We start from the raw sequence: 17500 nt of genomic DNA, 5'->3' as shown, positions 1-17500 counted from the left end.
GCATTTGCAAAGTGCTGTAGCATCTAATGATGTTTGATTGGCAGTAAGATTGACAAATTTGAAATAGCGTGCATGCTCTGAGTTTGGTCTCTGAGTTTCGTACCGACCATATTGAGAGCAGTAATTAGATAACAGCATAATGTATGACTAACACATTCTAAAGACTGTACGATTTTACGCCATTGTATGCATCGGTATTAATATATATACTGTTAGATGTTAAGCCGTTAACCAACCGCGTAAAATCCCTCAGTACGCCGTTAACTAACGGCGTTAATTTGACTCAGTCGGTAAATAAACAGTTACTGTAAGATTTAAAATTTTACGCCGTTAAAACACTTTTATCGTATCCTGGTTTATTTTACACTTCGAAACGAACTCATTAACATGCCAGCGTTGAAACGGAAACTTTCTCAGGGATAACGCACTGAAGTTGCGAACCCTGTGGAATTCTTCACGGATTTCCAACTTTGGCCTATCTAATGACGATATTTAATATTTTGAAACCTTTTGCCGAGAAATCGCAATAAGTAAAAAATCTCCTAAAACCACTCGTGCCTCTTGCTGATAGAATATTATTATATCATAGCTAGTAAATTTGTGTAATCAAATTCAATTCACCTTTTTGGCCCTAGATTCCACGTGGAGTGTCACGTGACTTTTGATGTAACCAAACCCTTAAAGTTCGGATATTGAATCGAGCTCGCAGCACATGTGTCCAAACTTCGGCTTTGGAAATTTTTCTTAAATAACTTCCCACTTTAAAGAAGTGTTCTTCGCTCAAAATTGGTGTCTTTCTTTTATCATTTTCTGATCGTTTATCAAGTAAGTTGTCATTTCGCTGCCGTTGAAGCAGATGCGAAGAATGTTACAGGAAGAATTGCGGCATGGAATAATCGAACTAGTTCTGCGTACTGTGATGTATCTGATTAGGTATTTTCGTGGTGTTGTGTGCGTAGATTGAATAAAATCACTTCTGTCTGAAAATTAGTGCCCACGAATCGCTGTAGAACGTGAGGAAGCCTTAATTCCCACACGAAATTATGTATCTGGATGTGGTTTCCTTAGCTGATAAATATACCGATTTCTTTTAACCTTAAGTAACTCAAGTGGGAAATTCTGCGAAACTCAGAACAGCTTTCAAGAAGAGTCAAACTTAAGAATGGTAGATCACAAAGTAAAGCTGACTCAACGCAATAAGTGTGGCATAGCTTAAAAAATATCTACAAGAACGGGGGATTTCAGCGAGCGGACACTTGGAACCTCGTTAGTGGAAATCACCTCCGCAGTCGAAAAAATGGTTTTGCCAGTGCATCCAAATTTCGAAAAGGCGACGCCACTGCTTTAGACGAATTAGTATTTCATAATATGCTAATACCCAATCCATTTTTCCTGAAGACTGTTGACAATTTTAACACGTCCCCGCAGTTTGGATTGTACGACATTTTTAATAATTTGATTTGCTCTCCTGAACTCATCACTGGCTCTACGCTCAGATTTAAAAGAGCTTTGACTACTGCGTATTCCTCTTTCGATTTTCCAGTTTTCACGAGAAGAAGAAGCTGGAAGCTAGAGTTGCTCTCGGCTACGCCTCTAGCAACTCTTACGCATCTTTCGTGCTCTCCAAACTTCCCGCGTGCTTCATATCTCGATGAACGCACGCTGATGTATGAACCAATTGTTAAATAGTTTATGCTGCTTTTTGTAATCTACTACCTCCAGTTACAAAGAAGAACTCTTCAGTATTCTTCTAATTTATCCAAAAAAAAAACAAACAAAAAAACTAACTTCATTATGCAAAGAAATCTTTCAGCTTTATCTTACCTGTTTTAGAGCCTGTTTACTTGGAGGTGGGGGACCCCAGGTAGGTGAGGTAACCCGCCTAGCCGTGGTCGAAGAATAAAACGCGTTTACATGCAATCTTACAACCCCGAGGTGCTGGGGTGCTGTTGTGCTTGTAATTAAGGAGTGTGAGCAGAGGCTTCCCAAGCTCACATCTCGAAAAAAAAAAAAGATTAACACTCGAACACAAATGTATTTATTCATGAAAGCGTCACGCGTTGTGTTACGCGGTGTTTGGTTTCGCGAGAAACCGTTGACTTAATACGTTATACGGAATAGTTTGGGAAATATTCCGAAATGTGAACATTTTACACTCCTTGTGTGTCCGTTGCGGTTTCTGGTGATTTCTGCCATAAGACGGCTGGGAAATGTACAAAGTTTTCAAACACACGTTTCGCTTTTGAGCTTTTTGCCATGAACGCGACCCCAGCTATTCGGGTTACCCCACCTTGACACGTCTACGTGGCAAATTGTCACCCCGGCTGACAGGGTTACCCTACCTGGCAGACCGGGCAACCCGCCTAGGCGGGTCACCCCACCTATCATGTAAAAGTGATCAAAATAAAGTAAGAAATTATATGGACAGGCGGGTTGCCTCACGTACCCGGGGTCCCCCACCTCCATGTAAGCAGGCCCTTAACCATTTCAAACTGCGGGTTTAGTTTCGGAAAACATAGGATTCTTTTCGGAATTTATCCACTGAAGAAAACATTGGTCAACAGACAAAAACTTGGGATACCACGGTCACAAACACTTCTGTCATATTACAGTGCATCTATAAGTACTGTCATATCTTTCTAGATATAAAAACACAACAGGCAAATCAAGTGTATTCTCTAACCTGTAATCAGGCCTTAAAGACTATTTTGCATCTGGTAATAGGATAAATTAATTTCAACATGGATGGTGCTCGAAATCCATTGTCAAAGGTTCTTAAAGGCTTAGTTAGTAACCTCTTCATGAATCTTTCCACTTAGGAGTTCAGGCACCATGTGATCCCTAAGAACTTTGATAATTTCCCTACCATTTGCTCCCACAGTTCTTTGTCAAATTTTACAGGTACTACTAATTTCCCTTAAGAGTGTAGATAATATGTAAGATTACACTGTTCCAATCTAGCTAAAGCTAGGTATCCTTGCATTTGATGGTTCCAAAAAGTTATTTTTTTGCATAGTACTTGTCAGCCACTTCATCAAGGCAGTGAGCTGCCCCAACATGGGGTTGAAGATTTCTTTTCCTTAAAATGCTCTTGACCTCCAAAAGTGTATTGACACATCACTTATAGACTTGAATTCTGCCTGGAGAAGCTCTCAGACATGGATACTGCTTGTCTGTAAAAAGACCATATTGAAAAACCTCCATACTCTTGTGTTTTGTTTAATGTTCCTTGTTATTCTCTTTGATAGCCACATCTTCCTTCTCAGATGCGCGCATCAGACGCGCATAATTTTGTCATGTATGTTATTATGCCAAAAATTATGCAAACAAAATCATAAAGGGCCTATTTAGGTTCTTATATTTAGGGTTCCATTGGTATATCCTCAACTTGTTTTTGGGACATCTGTTGTGATCGGCTACCGTTCTTGTATCTGTTCAAACTTTTTTCCTTTTTTTTTTTTTTTCTTCGTATTTTAGGTATACCGTCGTCGCCGGGTGGTCAACCTCAAAATCTGCCGTGTTTAACCAAGCACTTTGTTGGAAGAGACGCGGGCGTAGATGAAATCATAAAGAAAGTGGAGACCTTTCGTATGGTTGTTCTTCTTTCTATCCCAGGAATGGGGAAGACTGAAGTGGGAATCCGTGTAAGTCACTTATTAAAGCAGCAAAGAGTTGACCAGTTTGTAACACATATCCGAGTAGAGAGTCATCATCAGAAGCTCGTAGACATCTGCAGTGAGATTCTTGATCGATTAAGTAGTCGCACCTGGTCGTCAACCACTGATTTTAAGTCTCTTGCGAAGCGTAAACTATCGGAGCGAAAGAACCCAACTGTCATTGTACTAGACAATACAGAGAATATACAGGGCGAGGAATTTGATGAATTCGCTAAATGGCTCGTGAAATCTGCCCCGAATGTTAAGTTGATAATCACAACTCGAAAAGATGTTGGATTCATTTCGGCAGACGTGTTTACGTTTCCTCTCAAACCTTTGGATCTCGACTCGTCTGCTACACTGCTTCGGAGTCTTGTTGATGACTGTGGTGAGGAACACTCCAAGGAACTTGCGAAATTATGTGGTGGAATACCACTCCTACTTGTGACCTGTTCAGACTCGCTGAACAATGGTTTTAGCCGCGAGCTGTTAATCCAACAGCTCAGGAATAATCCCATACGACTTTTCAGGATCAGCGCGAACGATGTTTATAACACGCTGCAATTATTCTTTGACAGTTTTTCCGATGAGGTAAAAACAAATCTTGTCCTTTTTTCTGTTTTCCCAACCGCGTTCTCAGCTATAGACATCCAGTTTCTTTTTGAAGATCCTTTACACTGTGAAACAGTGAAGACCAGGATGGTCAAGTATGCTCTTCTTCAGAAGGATGCCGATGGAAAGATGAGGATGCATGCTTTGATCCAAGACTTCTTCCGGACAGAGAAAGAGTCTCTAGGCATGGATGACCTGTGGCGTGGCACTCAGCGTAAATTTAACCACCATTACCTTGGCCTTCTGAGAAGCTTGAGCAAAGAGTTTATTAGCAAAAATTCAGCTTCGGTTGCGATCCGTAAGTTTCGACTGTAGAAAGCCAACATCATGGAAGCGCTAAAGAATTGTCTCGAAGACTCTAGCGATTCAAATGACAAACATTTCGTTTTAGACGTCGTCAACAGTACAGAAGTGCTGGATTTTGTGGCAAAAGATCTAACACCCCCTAAAGAGTGCACAGCACTGTACCAGAAATGCTGTGATGTTGCTGAAGCGTCCGGCGATAAGAAGAGGCATGCTGAGAGCTTGAATTCACTGGGATTCCGTCTTCTCTGTGACGTGTCTCACAGCAAAGACAGCCCTGAGGAAAACCTAGCCATACTTGCAAAGTTTCAGGAAGCATATGAAATGCGCAGGACATTACCATAGGAGGAACAAAAGTCCCAAACACATGCGCACACCGCTAGTAAGTTCGGAGTATGTTTTGTTTTGCAGGTGAGATCAAAGTAAAGATAAAATAGGACGGTGTGCCTTTTTTTTGTTTTGATTTTCCTTCTTATTTCTTCCTTTTTAGGGATAATTTTTCTCAATGGCTTCCCTTTTAAGTACTATCCCTGCATTTTCTTTTTGAGGGGCTCGTGAGAATCTAAGGTGAAGTGTTCAAGTTCTCCTCGCGTACCGAAGATAGTAGAAAATTTAATGAAACTATATCAATAATGGCGGAAATGTGTGAGTTTGCGTCAATCTTGATGGGGTATCACTCGCACTAAGGCAAACTGGACCCGCCGGGATATTTACACGAGTTATTTGTTTTGCAGGGACATGAAAAAGAAGGACGAGAGCTCATACAGGAAGGAATTTCAATAAGAGATTCTTTAGGCGACCGTTTGTATGTTGCTGCTGGAAACTGTGACCTTGGAAGTAAGTAAATGTTTTGGGTTGCACTCCATATAACACCTGCATATCCTTATAGGAGACTAAATGGAGGCTTAAAGGATGTGAAAGCGCATTGTGAAATTCCAAATTGGGTGCTTTCTTTTAATAAAACGAGAGAAAAACAAATAAATTTCCAATTAAATGAAAGCTGAAAAGGGAATATACTAAACTTATGTATTGGAATCTCGTCGAGTCTTATATTCATAGAGAAAGAGGGAATGGTCTCATCTATAGGCTTCGACGTGAAAGCTAGTGAATCAAGCAATTCTGAATGCTTGATCCCTAACAGCCTAACTTCCGCATGCGTATTCTCCATACTGTTTTAAAACATTTCCAATGGTATTGATACGGAGAATTTTAGTCAACAGCCGAGATCTCGCTTCTTTTATTGGCTATCATTTGATTTATTTTTCATGCGCTTAATGTTTGATTCAAAAGGTGCTATTGCAAGGAAATATTCGAAGTTAGGAACCCTGTGGTTTAAAAGGTTGATGTTCCCTGGTTAGCCTGACAATGAGTTGATTTGTGATATGAGGAGGGATTTGTTGATTTGAGAAGGAAACTGATGTTTCTAAGCCATTTGAGAAATAGCCCATTAAAAGTTTATGGCTAACAAGCTTTATATTATTTGACAAAATCACCCTCGACGCGTACCGGCTTTAAATCAGAAGTCCGTCTCTTTAACCGTACCAATTGTTTCTTTTTTAAACGCGTTAAGGATTCATTTAACTATATAAAACCTATGTCTTGTCTTCACACTTTGTTAGACTCTTATCGATTGTGTGGTGATCATCAAAAAGCAATCGAAATTTGGAAAGAGAACACTCTGCCAGTTTACAAAGAGCAGCTTGGTAACCACCCCTGGACAGCTTCAATTTTGTCCTGCATCGCTGACTCGTACAAGGCCCTTGCGGCTGGAAGCTCTGAGCGAGGTATCATCGACCAGGCCGAGATGTACTACAGGGAAGCTCAAGGGCTACGAGAGAGGCTGTTAGGTCATCATCAGGATACAGCTCGTTCGTGCGTTCAGCTTAGCGATGTCTTCGTCCTTCAAGGACAATTCGATGAGGCTTTGAAGGAGCTCAATAAGGCCTTTGAAATTCAAAAGGATATTTTGGGTCCTGACCACAAGATCACGAAGAACACTGTGAGAAAAATGAGTGTCGTGATGAACAAACGAGGATAATATCCTCGTTAATTGCATATTCTCAAAACCGAAACTCGAGGTAAAACTCTTGGGTCTTGGTGAACAGACTGAAGCATGATTAGAAAACTTAGGCCAACTACATGGTATCTCAATAGTGTTGCAAAGAAATTGTTAAATTCATTAGCGTAATATAAAAATCAAGTTTTTGCCTTGTTTTGTCATTGTTACGTACGGTTTTTACAGTTTGGTTCATCCCCATCGTTTGTATTGTGTTTCGGTATTGACATACCACAGAATTAAAGTGTATTGTTACACTTCAAAAGAAAATTACTTCAGTCATTGCTAAAAAGCCTTTCAATACTCATCCTTAACCCATAAAGATTGAAAATTATTGCATTTTCCTACTATTCATTTGTTTTGAGAAGTTTATGGAACACAATTCAGGGAGTAGTTGTGCAAATAGTTAAACATAGTTAACCCTGATTTGTAGGATTGATTCCCAGAGGAGAGAAACTCAGCCATGAAATATTTAATGTCAGGACAGGCACAACCTAAAGTTAATTTCATCCATTTTTTTTATTCAAACTGAACCTGAGCAACTTACTTCCGAAAGATTTTTCCTTGATTTTCATTGGTTAGGATATGTGTGAGGTTTGAATTTCATTGGCTAGTTATCAACTATTTAGATGGATGAAGGTGGCTTGTGGTGGATTTTTACCGCCATTACTAGACATCGACACAAAGGTGAATAGTAGTTTTAGTACATACTCAAACAGTGAGATAATAATGCACAAAAAGATAATTTAACTCTTTTAGTCCTGCAACAATTTACAATATATTTGGCGCAAATCCCGCGGCCATTGCTTGGAGGTGAATAGCAAAAATTGGAACCTTGCTACCTTTGATGATTTCAATACCCCCAGGAGCGCCACGAACCATAATTTATATGTTTCTTACAGCGCTAGAAACGACCCTTCGGCTTAATAAGTGGTCAAAGTCCCATCTATAAAAGCGTAAACCATCTCAGTAAGTTTGATTTACTTTCCATACATTTACTACGAATTCAACGAATGACAAAATTATGCAGTAGCTTGGTAAAAAACAACGCCGGAAGAGACAACCATTTTCCGTCGTAGAAGTGCAATATTTGTAAACCGCTTCGGCCAGCGCGAAGGAAGCGCAAACTGCTCCGTGCGTTATTTTTTGTTACGTTACTGTCATATTATTACAATCATAACAAATGTTTGCAACTTGCGGGTCAACTGGATCAGGCGTGCGACAGAAATTGTTCTTTTAGGCGTTGTTGCAAATGCTCGACTTTTTATTCTCTAATTTCCACAAAAACTACGACTAAGAACAGAGAAAAATAATTTTAAAAGCTTAATCCATCTCCTGCAACAGTTCATAATTTTTGCCGTTGAGCTCAGGCTTGAAATTTTTACGAGCGAAATAGACATTTATGCACCTAACCTTATCATTTCCATTTCCCGTCCGTGAAAGTCCTGTGACGAAAAAAAAAAAAAGAAAAGGAAAAAGAAAAGAAGGGCGCAAGAAAGGCACTAGAGTGGTCTTAAAAGTAAATAACGAGACTGTTAAATTACGTCATCGAATTGAACTAATGCACAAACACTGGCGATTGAAACGAAACCCGGCATACGGATGAGAATAAATATTCACGCATGGTTATGCAACCAACCCTTACGTAAGTTGTGATGATGGCGGCTTACTACCTGACACCCATTTATAAAGACCACCCCTGATGAAGGCATTAGACAGGAGTATTGAAACATTTGGTCTATGAATGTAACTTCACGGTTACATTCATCAAATCTTTTAAGTAGCATCAAAACATGTCTTATTCCTAATTATGTGTAATATTCAGCTGACATACATATAATATTTTAAAAAAATTTTTTTAGAACATTTTCAGTTTCAATTGGTAGTTCTAATGTTGTGTAAAGAGAAATTCCCATTACAAGGCTTAGATGTTCACATGCTTCTCCTACAGTGTAATTAAGTAAAAAAAAAGTAGAATATGAAGCTTGTTTGTGCAATTGAATAAGGTTACATAAATTTAGTAGCTGCAGCTGTACTGGTAATTCTTAAAGCTTGTTGTATCTCCTCTTCTTTTCTAGTGAGATGTACATGTACATGTAGGTACATAGTGAGTTTTCTTTATTCACACTGTATGAGGGTCACCTCTGTTTTTAAAGACACGCACAATTTTGGTATCACAGTTTCTTAGACACTGAATCAATCCAGTGAAAGAAATATCTCATAATATTATTTGAAAAAGATTTTACACCCTGAATACTGAATATTGTTGCCTTTTAATTAAATATATGTTGAATCTTATAAAATTTAAGACACATGACATGAATAATGGTATGCTGTATATCAGTCTAACATCCCTCCCCCCCCCCTTTACATTAAGAAAAAATAGTAATTGCAGAACTTTCTAGAGATGCAATTTTAAATTTTTTCAATTGACAAATTTTTGTTATATGCTTGTTGTTTATGCCTATGTTTTAATTTGTTTTCTGTCATACATATCATCAATTTTTATAGGTAATAAAATGCCCTTGAGTGCAATTTGGTGTTCATAAACACTAGGAAATTTTTCAAAGACAACCAATTTGTCTGAGATTTGTTGATTTGTTGATGATATACATGAAAAATTTTCGCTTGTCTGATTGGCTGAGAATAAATGCAATTTTTATGTAACAGGAGTGCAAAGCTGTAACACTGAAAAGCCATTTTTAAAAAAATCACATTGAGGACACTTGTCTTTGCATTTTTCAATTTTTCATGTATATTATTACAAGGGAAAATAATGATGATTACAAAAATTTATGTCAGTAGTAACCACTTTTGAAATTGTGTTTCTTGGTGTATTTGAAATCAGCTATCCCTAAGCTATCAGGCACCATTGACTAATATAGCTTGGAATTATTTTGCTAATGGTGTCTTAGGCTGTCACAGCTATACAGCTATACAGTTCCCATGACCAGTATCAAGAAGGTCAAAAGATGATTAGAATTAAGCATTAGGTTTGATTTTTGTATTGTTGTTCCTCTTAAGGTATCATTTGCAGTAGGGCTTGATAGCCACCACTTTCTTGTATTTGTTCCAAGGAGTTCAGGCTCCTTTATGGAATGGCAGCTAGTCATCAAGCCTTGATCAGAGCCACCTTAATAGTAGTGAAGAACCTTAACACTAGATAGAGCTCAGTTGACTCCTCTGAGAGAGCTTTTCAGCTTAAAGTACTTCCCATCTGGCTAAAGGGCCAAGATTTGTTGGATGCTCTGCTTTAACTCTTTAACTCCCAGAAATTATTAACATCTAACTTTTCCTTGCAATATCCATACATCATCCAGCAAACAGGTGACGAGAATACTCAAACATATCAAATAGAAGTTGTTGTCTTGATCTAACACCAAATTATTGTAACTAATTTAAAAGGAAATATGTAGCAGCTGGAGGGGAGAATTAGCACTCAGATCTTGGGAGTTAATGGGTTAATGTCCATACTCTGCTAATTTTTTTTTTTTTTTTTTACTTTTTAACCAAAAGGTAAATGTACCTGTTTTCTATGCTTCCTTAGAAAGAGGAATCATTGTCACATATCTAGATTGTTACACTGTGTCCCTGAAACATGCCCTGGTGAGACCTTTAAAACGAGAAGTGTTCTGGATTTAAAACAGTTTTTTAATTCATTCCCTGTTTTAAGATACATGAAATTTCCGCCTTTGCATCCACACTTCGGCACTCAAAAGTACCTATTTCAAGCAAAACATCCTTATGAATGGATCATCGGCGCTACATAAGTATTATTACTTTATATTATTATTATGAATCCTTGTGTAAGGGTATACCCCAGTAATAATTGATTCTACCACACTTTGTGTGAGACAAATCATAGATATTTATTCTGGGTTAGCGAACTGTTAAAAATTTTCTAACGATGAAATTTATAATATTTCGGTTCCACATCGGTCAAAACTTTAGGCATAACTTATCAAATGACAGCTTTCAAATAAGTTTGACCTCTTGAGCATTGTCTGAAAGATTTGTCGACTCTTTTTTGAATAATTTGTACGAATATCGAGCAAATCTCTCCCATCATCCTCCTGATTATGTGACTGACTGACCTACCAACTCTTGATTCGACATAATAATCTACTGATAACTGGAAGGAATGGTTCCTTAATCCATCAAATGATGATGTGGATTTCTAGGTTTGGCTTCGCTAATAAGGCGAAGTGAGTAGGTTAAGTACATTTGCAGGGTATTTAAGTATCATTAACTTGGTTGATAACGTAAATTGGCCACCGGAAAGAGTTTCAAAGCTGACGTTTCGAGCTTTAGCCATTCGTCAGAGCGAATTTCTCTCTCAGTCGAATGAGTTGCACTAATCGGATCCTTGCGAGTTGCAATGTTTACCTCGTGGCGATCCCAGAAATCTGTGCGTAAACACCTGCCCTGTTATTTTCTCCTACCAACGCCTCACCACAATTTTTACAGAAACTTACCCCCTTCATTCATAATTTTTTACGCAATCAAGTATACTTTTCAAATATAGCTAGGTGTCAATTTTCCAGGCCGTTCTGCCTGTCTCGACTGACCCTCAACATTTTGTGGTGTCACACGAATCGTTTTCAGTCCTAAATTAGCCACGTTAGCGTGACCGGAGACGGAGCGTTTGTCAGAAATGGCGCACTCCCTTCGACAACTGAATATTTCGCTACTTGAACGAAATACAGCAGAGTTCAATGCTTTCTTGGCTGAGATTGCCGACCAAATAACAGAAGAAGAGTTAGAGGAAATGAAATTTCTCTGCGGCGGAAAAAAATACGGTAATTGTTTACCACGAGGAAAGCTCGCTGCTATCAAAACCCAACGCGAGTTTTTGAGCTTCTTACGCCATCACGACATAATCTGCCCAGAAGACGTGTCCTATTTGGTATGGCTACTTAGAAAAGTCGGATGCAATGAGCTAGCCGCTTTAATCGAGGAACAAGGTAAGATTCTGGTAAAGACACGTGTGTAGATAGGTTTGCTGAGATTTAATGATGCTTTCTTTGTTTTTCCTTTGTGAATAATGCGTCTAAACAGACCTCAGATTAATTCTTGTCAAGTCTTCGATAAAATCAAAGTTGATCTGGTTGTGAGCGCGTTAAAAAAAATTAATGGTTAAGATAAATGCGCCAAAATTGGCGGTATATTTCACGGTCGAGGAGTTTGCATTTGCAAATTGCAGCAGCATGAAGTGATGTTTTATTGGCAGTAAGATTGATAAATTTTAAACGGCGTGCATGCTCACTCAGTGGGCTGACTTTGGACGCTGAATCTGGCACCGAGAACGGTACTTAGATAACAGCCTAATATGTGACAAACACAGTACTGTACGATTTTACACCACTATCTGCGTCGGCATATTTACATACTGTAAGATTTTAAGCCGTTAACCAACGGCTCAGAATCTCTCATTACGCAGTTGACTAACTGCATATATGCTCCGAACACTTCGAGAATAAACAAATCGCGAAGACACTTTCAGGGGATGGTTCTAATAATATCTGACCAGCATACAGACATTATTGTCAACGCAAAGAAGTTTTTCCCGCCGAAATTTCCTTGTTTCTTGTCAGACGGACATTGACTGCCAACAAATGGACGATGCGATTAAAAATGAATCGATGTTAAGAGCTGAAAATCTAACAATTTTAAACAAACTCAAAAACATGCCAGCGTTGAAACGGAAACTTTTCAGGGATAACGTCCTGAAAACTTACGAATCCGCAAAATTTTTCTCGGAATTTCCAACTTTGGTCTGTCTAATGACGATATTCAATATTTTGAAACCTATCGCCGAGTAATGTTTTGTTTGACGTTTGTTGTTATTCTCTTTGATAGCCTCATCTTTCTTCTCAGATACGCGGATCAGAGAAATTTTGTCATGTATATTATTATGCCAAAAAATTATAATAGCACAATCTTTAAGGGACTATTTGGGGTCTCATATTTTGGGCTCCATTGGTATATCCTCAACTTGTTTTTGGGACATCTGCTGTGGTCCGCTACTGTTCGTGTATCTGTTAACACTTTTTCTATTTTTTTTTCGTATTTTAGGTATACCATCGTTGCCGGGTGGTTTACCTCGAAATCTTCCATATTTAACCGCACACTTTGTTGGGAGAGACGCGGACGTAGATGAAATCGTAAAGAAACTGCAGACCTTTCGTATGGTTGTTCTTCTTTCTATCCCAGGAATAGGGAAGACTGAAGTGGGAATCCGTGTAAGTCACTTGTTAAAGCAGAGGGGAGACCAGTTTGTAACACATATTCGAGTGGAGAGTCATCATCAGAAGCTCATAAACATCTGCAGTGAGATTCTTGATCGACTGAATAGTCGCACATATTCGGAAACCGCTAATTTTATGTCTCTTGCGAAGCGTAAACTATCGGAGCGAAATATTCCAACTGTCATTGTACTTGACAATACAGAGAATATACAGGGCGAGGAATTTGATGAATTCACTAGATGGCTCGTAAAATCTGCCCCGAATGTAAAGTTGATGATCACAACTCGAAGACATGTTGGATTCGTGTCGCCAGACGTTTGTAAGTTTCCTCTTAAACCTTTGGATCTCGACTCGTCTGCTAAACTGCTTCGGAGTCTTGTTGATGACTGTAGTGAGGAACACTCCAAGGAACTTGCTAAATTATGTGGTGGGATACCACTCCTTCTTGTGACCTGTTCTGACTTGATGAACAATGGTTTTAGTCGCGAGCTGTTAATCCAACAGCTCGTGAATAATCCCATACAATTTTTCAGGATCGGTGCGAAAGATGTTTATAGCACGCTGAAAGTATTTTTTGACAATTTTTCGGACGAGGTCAAAGAAAATCTTGTCCTTTTTTCTGTTTTCCCATCCGAGTTCACAGCCCAAGACATTAAGTTTCTTTTTGAAGATCCTTTACTCTGTGAAACAGTGAAGACCACGATGGTCAAGTATGCTCTTCTTCAGAGGGACGCCGATGGAAAGATGAGGATGCATCCTGTGATCCAAGACTACTTCCGGACAGAGAATGAATCACTAGGTAAGGGTGACCTGTGGCGCACCACTAAGCGTAAATTTAACCGTCATTACCTTGGTCAGCTGAGAGTCTTGAGCGAAGATTTTATTAGCAAAGATTTAGCTTCGGTTGCGATCCGTAAGTTTCGTCAGCAGAAAGCGAACATCATGGAGGCGCTGAAGAATTGTCTAGAAGACTCTAGCGATTTAGATGACAAACATTTCGTTTTAGACGTCGTTAACGGTACAGAAGTGCTGGATTTTGTGGCAAAAGTTCTAACACCCCCTAGAGAGTGCACAGTGCTGTACCAGAAATGCTGTGATATTGCTGAAGCGTCCGGCGACAAGAAGAGGCATGCAGAGAGCTTGAATTCACTGGGATTCCGTCGTCTCTGTGACGTGTCTCACAGCAAAGACAGCCCAGAAGAAAACAAAGTCACACTTGCAAAGTTTCAGGAAGCATATGACATGCGCAGGACATTACTAGAGGAGGAACAAAAGTCCCAAACGCATGCACACACAGCCAGTAAGCTCGGAGTATGTTTTGTATTGCAGGTGAGATCATATTAATTTTAAAAGAGGACTATGTGCCGTTTTTTTTTGTTTTGATTTTCCGCCTTATCTCTTCCTTTTTAAGAAGAATTTTGTCAATGGCTTCCTTTTTAAATACCATCCATGCATTTTTGTTAGTGGAGCTCATGAGAATCTAACGCTGAGGAGAAGTGTTTAAGTTCTTCTTGTGTACTGAAGATTATAGGAAATCTAATGACACTTTATCAATTACGGCGGAAATGGGCGAGTTTGCGTCAGTCCTAATGGGGTGTCACTCGCACTAAGGTAGACTGGACCGGGATATTTACAAGATTTTTTTTTTTGCAGGGAAAAGAGAAAAAAGGACGAGAGCTCATACAGGAAGGAATTTCAATAAGAAGTTCTTTAAGTGGTTGTTTGTATGTTGCTGCAGGATACTGTGACCTTGGAAGTAAGTAAATGTTTTGATTTTTACTCAGTATGACACCTGCATATCCTCGTAGGAGACTGGATGGAGGCTAAAAGGATGACAAAGTGCACTGTGAAATTCTTAATTGGGTGCTCTCTTTTTAAAAACCGAGAGAAAAACAAATAAATTTCCAATTAAATGAGAACTGAAAAGAGGAAATACTAAACTCATGTATTGGAATCTCGTCGAGTCTTATTTTCATGGAGAAAGAGGGAATGGTGTTGTCTATAGGCTTCGATGTGAAAGTGAAATAATCATTTCTGAATGCTTGATCCCTAACAGCCTAACTTCCTCATGCATATTCTCCATACTGTTCTAAAACATTTCCAGTGGTATTGATAAGGAGCATTTGGTCAACAACCAAGATCTCGCTTCTTTAATTGGCCTCCGTTTGATTTATCTTTCATGCGCTTAATGTTTGATTCAAAAGGTGCTATTGCAAAGAAATTCGAAGTTGGAAACCTTGGGGTTAAAAAGGTTTATTAGTCTGACAGTGAGTTAATTTGTGATATGGGGTAAGTTTATTAATTTGAGAAGGAAACTAATTTTTCTAACCCATTTGAGAAATAGCCCTTTAAAAGTTTACGGCTTACAAGCTTTACATTCTTTGACGAAATCACCCTCGACGCGTACCGGCTTTGAATCAGAGGTCAATCTCTTTCTTTATACCAGATGTTTCTTTTTGAAAGGCAGTAAGGATTCACTTAACTATTTAAAAGTCATATCTTGTCTTCACACTTTGTTAGTTTCTTATCGACTGTGTGGTGATCATCAAAAAGCAATCGCTATATGGAAAGAGAACACCCTTCCAGTTTACGAAAAGCAGCTTGGTGACCACCCCTGGACAGCTTCAATTTTGTCCTACATTGCTGACTCGTACAAGTCCCTTGCGGCCAAAGGCTCTGAGCGAAATGAGCGAGATTACATCGACCAGGCAGAGAAGTACCTCAGGAAGGCTCAAGAGCTACGAAAGAGGCTGTTGGGTCATCATCAGGACACAGCTCGTTCGGGCGTTCAGCTTAGCGATGTCTTAGTCCTTCAAGGACGATTCGATGAGGCTTTGAAGGAGCTCGACGAGGCCTTAGTAATTCAAAACGATATTCTGGGCCCCGACCACAAGATCACGAAGGATACTGTGAGCAAAAGGAGTGATGTGATAGACAAACGAGGATCAAATCCTCGTTAATTGCGTATTCTCAAAACCGAAACTCGAAATAAACCTCTTGGGTCTTGGTGAACAGACTGAAGTCTGTATACAAAACTTAGGCCAACCAGTATCGCATCAGTGTTGCCAGGAAATCTTCTTAATTCTTTGGCATGTTGTCAAAATCAAGTTTTTGCCTTCTTTTATCATTTTTACGTACGACTTTTACAGTTGGGTTCATCCCTATCGTGTGTATTGTGTTTTGGTATTGTGTATTGACATACCAAAAATTAAAGCCTATATTGTTACTCTTCAAGAGAAAATTACTTCAGTTATTGCTAAATGGCCTTCCAATGCTCATACTTAACTCATACGGATTTAAAATTATTGGATTTTCCTATTATTCTTTTGTTTCAAATCGAGAAGTTTATGGAGCACAATTCAAGGAGTAATCGTGCAAATAATCAAATATAGTTAACCCTGATTTGTACTTATTCCTAGACGAGAGAAACTCAGCCATGAAATATTTAATGTCAGGACAGGCATCAACCTAAAGTTAATTTCATCCATTTTTCTTTTCTTCAAACAGAACCTGAGTAACCTACTCCCGATAGATTTTTACTTGATTTTCATTGGTCAGAATATGTGTGAGATGTGAATTTCATTAGCTAGTTAACAACTCTTCAGATGAAGGTGGCTATTGGTGGATTTTACCACCATCGCTGGACATCGACACTACGTTGAATAGTAGTTTTAGTATATCCTCAAACAGTGAGATTATAAGGCACAATATGATTTGCTGAAAATAAGTGCAATTTTCATGTATCAAGGGTGTAAGGTTGTAACACTGGTTACATTGTGTCATGACGAATTTTTGTCTCGATTTTTGCATCCGCTTCAAACTTCAAAACTGTCAAATTTCGTCAGAGCTTGATCTGCTCATGAGACTAGCTGGCATAGTTTACCAATGGACTCAAACTCCAGTTTCAGGATTCATCGGACGTCGTTTCAAAGTTTTAAAATCCACGAGTTTCGCGACAAAAAAAGTTAATGCCTGAAAAAAAAGTTAAGAGGGTTAGTTCATCGGGTTCCGTATACGAAATCTCGGGAGAAACTGTAAGAAATATTTCAGAGTGTGCGTGTTGTTTTGTAAATATAAACACTGCAACCTATTTTAACTTGTTTTTGTGTCCTTTCAAGCATCGCGATATGTCTGTTATGACCAGAGTGCCAAATTTTATTCTTTACTTTTGATCTTCTCCATACTGTGCATAATTCATGACCTGATGTTTCAACGTAATATTATTGAGAAGGCCTTCCTATCACCTTTGTCTACTTTGTAAGTCACGCAAGCGCGCAAGCGTTACGACCGATCACGTTTACGCAACGTTTAGGACAACTCGGCATCTAATCTCCATTCAGTTGCTGTGAAAACCTAAAATCCTCAACGTAGAAGATAAACGAACGAAGTTTGAACTGTCAAAAGGAGATCTTGGTCAATTCCAAGAATCATGCAAATGATCTTTGACACGAGTGCAATTGAGCAAACACATGGATTTGCGTTGTTTTTAAGAAGTTAGTGGATGGAAGCTAGAGATATACCCGCGGGTTTGAGGTAATCCGTGATCTCATTGGTGTATAAACTATGCACTGATATGCTTTTTTGGCCTGATTAACGCCTGCGTTTTGAGAATTCTTTCGTACAAA

General features: G+C 38.9%; 2 protein-coding genes across 2 annotated transcripts in view; both read left to right on the top strand.

The window, feature by feature from the left end:
- Nucleotides 1-6897, top strand: part of LOC149047417 (uncharacterized) — an 8357-nt gene extending 1460 nt beyond the window's left edge. The window contains exons 2-4 of the mRNA XM_089204111.1: nt 3478-4982; nt 5306-5408; nt 6191-6897. Coding sequence (XP_089060237.1) covers nt 3478-4583 — 1106 coding nt within the window. The 3' untranslated portion in view covers nt 4584-4982; nt 5306-5408; nt 6191-6897. The remainder of the gene's footprint in view (nt 1-3477; nt 4983-5305; nt 5409-6190) is intronic.
- A 4160-nt stretch (nt 6898-11057) lies between these two features.
- Nucleotides 11058-16116, top strand: LOC113686675 (uncharacterized). The gene is made up of 4 exons (XM_089204107.1): nt 11058-11591; nt 12703-14204; nt 14529-14631; nt 15396-16116. Exons 1-4 carry the CDS (start codon nt 11282-11284, stop codon nt 15833-15835), a joined length of 2355 nt encoding a protein of 784 aa, XP_089060233.1. The 5' UTR covers nt 11058-11281; the 3' UTR covers nt 15836-16116.
- The last annotated feature ends 1384 nt before the right edge of the window (nt 16117-17500 follow it).

The sequence above is a fragment of the Pocillopora damicornis genome, chromosome 4 (assembly GCF_964200805.1).
Source record: "Pocillopora damicornis chromosome 4, jaPocDami1.2, whole genome shotgun sequence".
NCBI classification, from domain to species: Eukaryota; Metazoa; Cnidaria; class Anthozoa; order Scleractinia; family Pocilloporidae; genus Pocillopora; species Pocillopora damicornis.
The sequence above is the reverse complement of the archived record's forward strand: the minus strand, read 5'-3'. Positions and strand labels throughout refer to the sequence as shown.